Source organism: Ailuropoda melanoleuca, chromosome 6 (assembly GCF_002007445.2).
Source record: "Ailuropoda melanoleuca isolate Jingjing chromosome 6, ASM200744v2, whole genome shotgun sequence".
Classification (NCBI taxonomy): domain Eukaryota; kingdom Metazoa; phylum Chordata; class Mammalia; order Carnivora; family Ursidae; genus Ailuropoda; species Ailuropoda melanoleuca.
Window position 1 is genome coordinate 28281854 of NC_048223.1, and position 8373 is coordinate 28290226.

The 8373-nt window shown below is 36.6% G+C and overlaps 1 protein-coding gene across 8 annotated transcripts in view; it reads right to left on the minus strand.

Moving 5' to 3' along the window:
* Window positions 1–8373, minus strand: part of NEK10 (NIMA related kinase 10) — a 235895-nt gene that overhangs the window by 160743 nt on the left and 66779 nt on the right. For all 8 annotated transcript variants that reach the window (XR_004626025.1, XR_004626022.1, XR_004626024.1 and 5 more), the window contains 6 exons: window positions 8130–8232; window positions 7907–8035; window positions 7237–7374; window positions 4361–4406; window positions 2056–2177; window positions 1800–1902 (listed from right to left, as the gene is read on the minus strand). Coding sequence is in view for 4 of the 8 variants with exons in the window: in XM_019796374.2 (XP_019651933.1) it covers window positions 1800–1902; window positions 2056–2177; window positions 4361–4406; window positions 7237–7374; window positions 7907–8035; window positions 8130–8232 (641 nt within the window). In the remaining 4 variants the exon portion in view is untranslated. The remainder of the gene's footprint in view (window positions 1–1799; window positions 1903–2055; window positions 2178–4360; window positions 4407–7236; window positions 7375–7906; window positions 8036–8129; window positions 8233–8373) is intronic.

The window sequence follows — 8373 nt, forward strand, 5'->3', positions numbered from 1 at the left end:
AGCTGATCTTAGTAAGAAAATAAAATGCAGGGTTGGCTATTACTCAGAAACATGACCTGAATAGCCATCAAAGGCATCATATACCAACAGAAAACAAAACAAATCTGTTCAATCCTATTTAATATATAGGTATAATAAATTTGATTTCTATTAATTCTCATTAACTTGTAAATTAAATTAAAACTAAAAGGTATATAAATAGGAAAAATTCTTAAGAAAACACAAGTCTAATTTATAAAAAGAAAAAAATTGAAAGCTTATGGCAAACAAAATTATAATTAATTTCAAATGATTGAGCAGATGTGTGTCCAAGGTGAAGATTCACAATTACTTGGTCTCATTTTATATTTCACAAAGCACTGGCCTGGAAATATTTCCAAGTAACTTTGCATTGGAAGTTATCTATAGAGTTCCTGTTTGGGGTTGCTTTTTATATTTTAAACAAATATAGGATGCTCTTAGAAAAATTTGGACAGTAAATCTAATTGTTGTTACTGAAGACACATGGTGATGGTACAGGTGCACATTTGGAATTGCCTTTATGAAGAATTAGATTCTACTAAAACTAAGAGAATCAGCTTTAAAATGTTATCATGTGTCTCTCATGCCAATAACATTTAGGGAAGTGGTCTCCAAAGCTAAATGCCTAAGGCAATTCCACTGGAGGGCAGGAAAAAATATGGAAACCTTTATTTTTTTTTTAAATATTTTATTTATTTGACAGAGAGAGACACAGTGAGAGAGGGAACACAAGCAGAGGGAGAGGGAGAAGCAGGCTTCCCATTGAGCAGGGAGCCCGACGCGGGGCTCGATCCCAGGACCCTGGGAACATGACCTAAGCCGAAGGCAGACGCTTAACGACTGAGCCACCCAGGCGCCACAGGAAACCTGTATTTTGATTTTTTAGTGGACCCCTTTATATTTTATTTGTAGACTTTATGTACTTTATATCAAATAATTGTACAGTGTTTTAGGTATAGAACTTATAAGTAAGCATATATATATTGGGAGTATATTACAAAAAATGTTTTGCTGATGGAATGCCATGAGCAAAAAATATTTGGTGTCCACTGATTTAGATATGTATACCCCTACTTCTAGTTGGTGAGTGATAAATAGTCCATGAGAGTAACACAAGTGTTCAGGAGTAAAGAAGAACAGGAGAATCAAATTATCAATCTAGGCTAAAAAGTTAATTTTAAGTTATGACCAAGAATTACACAATTGTGGGGAAAAAAATCAACCTCCTCACTTGTAAAATTTTAGCCAACATTAGGCCTACCTGCATCAGTTGAAAATATTTTGATAAAAGCTGATGCTGAAATAAATGCCTCAATTTTTCATAGCCCTTGATATGTACACTTGTCACCCATACGGTACAGACTATACTAAAGCAGTTCATAACAATGTGCTCACATGGTGGTCATAAAAGCTTTTGCTGATGAAGTGGTGTTCTATAGAGAGAAAAAAAACCTAGCAACCATTGAATTGGGAATTAAACACTTAAACATCCAAACAGTACTTTATTCTCTCATATGAGCAAAATACAACTCAATCAAGAACTACACTAGTGACTGTCCAATACACACATAGGGATGTTTACTTCATTAAAATTTGATAGAATTTAAAATGCACATCTTCAGTCACACTAGCCATATTTCAAGCACCCAATAGCCACAGATTGGAAAATGCAGATATAGAGCATTCTCGTTAAGTGCAGAAACTTCTATTGAACAACTCTGCTCTTGAATAATATTCAGGAATTCCTAAATTAAAAATTTTAAGATTCTTATACTTACTAACTGTTACTTTGTCCTTATCCCCCAACATAATGTTGTTTGGTGTCAGATCTCTATGAACAATCCTCTTCTCCTTGTGTAAGTACCGAAGAGCTAAGCAAAGCTTGAAACAGCAAATGAAAAACAAATTTTATTTCCCCCAACATACATATCCCCACTGATGACTACTATACACATCTCTAAGAAATCTGCTCAGAAATTTACTGTTTGTTAAAAAATAAAAAAATAATAATAAAATAATAAAACAAAAGTGTACCTGTATAAATATTTTCCATAGTCTTTCTTCAACAAAATGATGTTGTTTTTCCTTCAAAGAACTGAAATGTTCTCCAAGAGGGACCCCTTCTATAAGCTCCATAACTATATACAACCTATCACCTATAAGAAACCAAGGAAGAGATAATAGAAATTTAAATTCAATATACTTAGAAATAAACTTATGAATTAGAATCCGAACTTCCCAACATGTGTGCATGGCACAGCACTGAAGAATTAGAGACGTGCTAAGATATGGATCCAGGCAGTCCTGGAGGCAGGGAAGGTGAGGGGCATTTGGGGCTCCTGGAGCCCAGCAACAGTCTCTTTCGACTATGGACTACCTCCTAGCATAAGTTTACGCTGGCAAATATTAACATCTTCTATGTATGCCAAGATGAGGAACAGTTGGAAGGCGCCAAAGAGAACAAGTAAATGATGTCAAGTCATGGAGCATTTCCTAAGGAACATGTAAACCCACCTTTCCTCTCAGCTGTTTAAAATTTACCCTTAAATCATGTCAGAAATTCAGAAAATAGCGTTTTAAACTATCGTTTGATAGTCTCATAGATGTACCTCACAGAATTTTACAAAGGAATCATGCCATGGTCTTACAATGACACAGCTGAAAACACAACCCACCACAGAAATTTCTGTCATGCTCCTCTCGAGCAGAGGATGCTGGACTTCTACTGGTTTTATCTTATGGATACTGGGGATCTCGTAACTGATTGCATTCATCTCTTTGCTTTGGATGTCAAGAAACCAAGTAAATGCTACTTTGTCCTCCAAAACCAATATGAAACTATTAACAACAGTATGTGGTAGCTACCCATTGTGATGTTCTGGGTGTATATAAATTATGTATGTACACAATATTTGCAAAAATGAAATATTTACTATACGTGTTCTGCTGCTTACACTTTTTTATCCAGCCTGACCTAACAGTACACATAGATCCGTGCCATTCTTTCTGCTGGCTGCATAGTATTCCACAACACCGATGGAACATTATTTATTCTCCTAAAGACAGACATTTATATTGTTTTCAATTGTTCGTTATCCCAAGAAATACTCAGTGTATGTACTAATCTTACTCCTAACTTAATTTCTTCCTTTCTTATAGCAATTGATCTTTTCTTTTTTGATTGAAGCATAATTAACATACTGTATTATATTAGTTTCAGGTGTTCGCTACAGTGATTTAACAATTCTATACAGTACTCAGTGCTCATCACAATAAGTGTACTCTTAATCCCATAATTCCCGAATTCGATTTTGCATCATTCCCTAATCTATTTTATCATATTTTATGTATTTGGCCACTTCCAATTGTTTTTGGAAGACGTCAGGTTGTAAACGTTTTATTTTGTTTTTTAATTAGCCTAAGTTGTGTCACTTCAGTAGTGCAAGTCAGAAGCCAATCTTCATCTCTAACGGCATATGCACTAAATTATAAGAACTTATTCTAATACCAAGAATTCTAATACCAAGGGAGCAGGATTTACTGGACAGTTTCAGCACTGGGTTCCTCTTAGTCACCTAGGGGAAGGAAGACGGGTAAAAACATAAAATGCCACAGTACACAATAGGTTTGCATAATTATAGCATTTATAAAGAGGCAATGAGGAAGTCCCAACCATTGCCTTGCATTTCCTTAAATCTTCCTCCAAATGATTTACTTTGAAACTTCGTATGTGATGCACATCCTTAAGGTTTATCAATACTTTTACTGTTTCAGTCAAAGGTCCTATATGGTTTTAAGCATGTGACTGAGTTTGGCTTTATCTCGACCTTTTGATCCTTGCCCCTAAGGGGGCCTGCCTGCAGAATCAGTCAGGGCTCCATCGCCACCTTGTGGCAATTACCTGAACTTCAAGGAAAAAAAATCTCAAAGATGTAGCCGCTCCCACTTTATTAGGGGGGTGAAAAATGTCATCTGAATCAACGAAAACAATTTTTCATTTTGTCTTAAATAAACCATTATCCTTTAGTTTGCTGCTTTCCTAATCCTACTATAGTTTTGTGTGTGTGTGTGCGTGCGCATAAGAAAATAGCTACAATAACTATTTTGCTTTGTTCATGTAGCGTCTTTCATATAGGAGTCTAGGCACTTTATAACGATCTGTAGGTCACTGATTATTCTATCACTGTTCACTGATCAATAAGGTGATACACAAGATCCTCCACAAATAAAGAAAACAGTTGAAAAAGAAATAAAGAATTATTTTGTGACATTCTACTATAGAAAGATACAATATAGATACTTCTCCTTAATTAGAGATATCATGAAAACTCATACTTACTTTCCAGAAATGTTTTGTAATAGCGTACAACATTGGGATGATAGAGCTATAAGAAAATAAATAACAAACATTATATTACTTCAAAATATTAACTTGTTTCACAGATAATTTAGTTGGACTTTATATTTGAAAACAACACAGAAATTATTGTATTCATATTTATCTATAAATTAAGCATTTCAAGATATCACCTAATTGAGATTTGAGATTTTTATCATAATTCTTATTATTTGCTACCTACAAAACTAATCTGAAAATAGCAATCTCCCATACAGACTTATCAATTAAAATTAAAAACCGATTGTACTTTGTCACTTAATTGAACTAAAACGGAGAACTGTAGAACTCAAAGTAAACTGAAGAATTCATTTAGCACTCCCCATCCCAACACTACACACACATTGCAAGGCGAAGAAAACTGCAATGAAACAATTTATGTTGAATATGTACACCATTGCCTTAATGGTCTGAAATAATCTAAAAGTTACTAACTCCATTTATATTATAATAATAGTTTGCAAGGACTCCCTTCTTGGCCAAACCTTAGTCAGGCTATTCTGAGCCCTCTTCTTGACCAGGCTTCATTCTTGGCCTGCCTGGTTTTATCAAGAATCCTGCCAAGCCAGTTTAGCAAGAATCTCTCCACTCTTGATATACAATTAAGTTCCTCAACGCCCCATCTTTGATAGCTAATGAAGTCCTCCCGAGTAATTTTTCATCCAGACACCCCCTCACCCAGCCTCTCCCTAGCTCTTGCTACTGTCTTTGGAGGTGAGTTCAATCTCTCTCCCCTGTTGTAATAGTTTGACTCCTATTGCAGTAGTCTTGAATGAAGTCTTCCTTGCCATTCAGTTCTTTGGCCTAAGTTTACCTCAGGATGCGACATGGAAATTCTACTTTTCAAAACATTCCTTTTCTATAAGAATATTAAAATGTTTATAGTTGTTTACTTATAATTTAAGTTTCTTGGCAAACTGAAATTTATGCTATCTCAGAATAGTTGACATTACATTTATAAATGGCTTGCATCTCTTTCTGGTCTCTTTTCTTGCCTTTTTGAAGGGGAGTCTGGTAACTGTCCACCAAAAACCTCCCCTTTCATTCCTCCATTGCAATTGAATTTGGGTGGAACATGGCTTCCCAGTCAGAGATTACATCTGTCAGCCTCCCTTGCAGCCCTGAGAGGGACTGTCACTAAGTTCTCACCAAGAGAATGTAAGGGGAAACACGTGTGCTCCTGTGTCTAAGTCCTAAATACCAGGGACCCCCCCCCATGCTTTATCTCTTTCACCTTGGATGTGAACATGCCTGTGGCAGTTTCAACCACGCGAATGAAGCAATGGCCTAGGAGGTAGCAGAGCAGTAAGGGAGAAGGAACCTACGTTCCCAAATGACTGCATGGAACAGAGAACATGACCAGCTTGGTCCACTCACTCAAGGATTGTTACGTGAAAGAGAAATAGCTCACCGCATTGCAAAGCCTCTTGTTTAGGCCAATGTATTTGGAACCTCTTTCTTACTGCAGCTTAATCCTATTCTTAACAAACACACTCTCCTTTTCTAGTTCCATTTCTGCCACCTCTATCTGCCATCACCTCCTCCTTTTAGACCTCTCCACGTTATTGTCTTTTCCATTGGTTCAGTCCTCTCGTAAGAGTACGACTGTACAATTTTGAGTTATCTCGAAGTCCAAACACATGCCTCTTATATGTCCCCACACTGATATTTTCTTTTGTTAGGAAATGTGCCAAAACAAGGTCTACCTCATCAACTCTCAGTGGCCAGCAGATTTTAAACAACATGGTAATAAACAACAGGTAAGCAACAGAATCGTCTTCCAAGCCTAGCTCACTGGCCAGGACTACACCCAGATCAGGGTTCAGATGAAGATACTCTGATCCACTGGCAGCAAAAGCCATGCTCTAGCCTTGTGCAATATAGCGAAACAGTACCCTGCAGAAGATCAGGGCATCCTACACAGGGGCAGACACTTCTTCAAGTCCACTCTATTAGTGTATGTGAAAGTCAACTATAAAATAAGCTATTGATGATAGTATGTACTGCAATTTATGAATTGGGCTAGAACTATATATTTCAATGAGTAAAGATCGTCGTGTTTATTTGGTGATCTTTATGCCCCAGCACAGATGCTATGCGATTTTAACTCGTGGAGAACAAAAAGCAGGGAAGCTGGTCATTCTCCACAGGAGTTACAAAGGAACAGTACCCATAATGAATGTATAAATAAGGAAAGCTGAAAAAGAAACCCATGTATTTTTGGATCTCAAAATCCAATCTCACTTCTCTCCTGACATGTTTATTCTTTCTCCCCAAACAAACCTTCATAATGATAGTAAATTGAGTTGTTACATTTTGTCTGAATATTCTGCTTGTGCCAATAAATAATAACCCATCTTGAAAATCTACTTTTAGATTTAATAAGCTGTATTTGAGGAATGTTAACAGCTTGGGTCCACTTGACAAAGTCAGGGAACTCTTAGTCATATGCTTATGCATGTAACTAAGTAACCAAATAGTCCAATATAACGAGAAGGAAATGGATATGCTTACAATGAAAAGAGAAGGCTGTTTCATATATGTGGCACTCTGCTGCGAACCCAACCATTCTGCACCCCAAGCGCTGACGTGAACTCCAGAGAGTCCTTCTACCGCTCAACGTCAAGACCTCAGAAAACATCTAACTGAAATATTACCCCTCAGGNGAAAACATCTAACTGAAATATTACACCTCAGTATCAGTTATTGTAAACAGAACCATTTCTTAAACAGCATGGACAAGAATAGCACAAGAACTCTACTTTCTTTTGATGACACTTAGTTAAGAACATATCTTCATAAACAAGAAAAACATTTACCTGCTCTTTAATTATGGTTAATTCAGAAACAATATTCTTTACACTGCTGTCTCGATCTTTTTTATCCTTTCCAAATGCTGGGTTATGTAAATTGACCTCTTTCATTGCTAAAAGATTTTGACCACTACGCTTTCTAACCTAAAATAAGACCAAAAAATAAAATAATAATAAATAATAATAATGGGGCAGGGTAGAAAGAAGGAAAAAAAGAGATTGATTAATAAGTCACACAATTAAAACAAGTAATCTAAATAATCTACATAAAATGACAGAACTTTTAAAATTCTGTCTGTATGTACACTACGCTCAGCTCAAAAAACTGGTATCTCCTGGGTCAGTCTGCACTGTTTGGTAGGATTTTACTAGGTAAATATAGAAAACTCTGGTATGAATTCAGAGAAAGTTTCATGCACTAGGACAAGTCATTTCGACTATTTTTTGTGAGACATTAACAACGGCTTTTGTCTTCAAAGATCAGTGACCAATTTCTAGAGCTGAGAGCTCAGATACGATAACATCAGTACGGCTATTTGATGGGCAAAAACAATCACTCCAATTTGTATCTATTTTTCAAAAGCGAGGGCTCTCATCCAGTTGCGTGGGTGTGTGCAAGTGGGGCATCTGGTTTGCTTTGGAATGTCAGAAAGATCATTCCCCAAGGGTGTCTCACCTTGTAGACACAGCCAAAAGCTCCACTTCCAAGATGATCCAAAATCGCATAGTTGCCTATATATTTCGAAGGAGCTTTATTCTGATTAATGCTTTCAAGATTTTCAGCAATTTGCTTCAGTTCATCCTCCTAAATAAAAAAATAAAAAGGAAAAGGGCACTATGATAATTTCCATTCCTGACCACATGCCAGTCTGCCCAAATTTTTAAAACTCAGGACTTACCACTAACAAATTCAACTTTGATACCAATTCTTCGTAAGCACTGATATCACGAACATAATGTCCTATATCAATGAAGATCTCAAACAAGTCGGTGGGGAAAAGTCTACAGGGAAAACAGACACACAGACACTTTCATGTAGAGCTTGGTAACTGTTGTTCATTCCTTCCCTTTGGGATCTAGCTCACTCACAGATAAATTACATTAACAAACTGAGGGCTTCAGAGGGGAGGGGGGTGGGGGAAT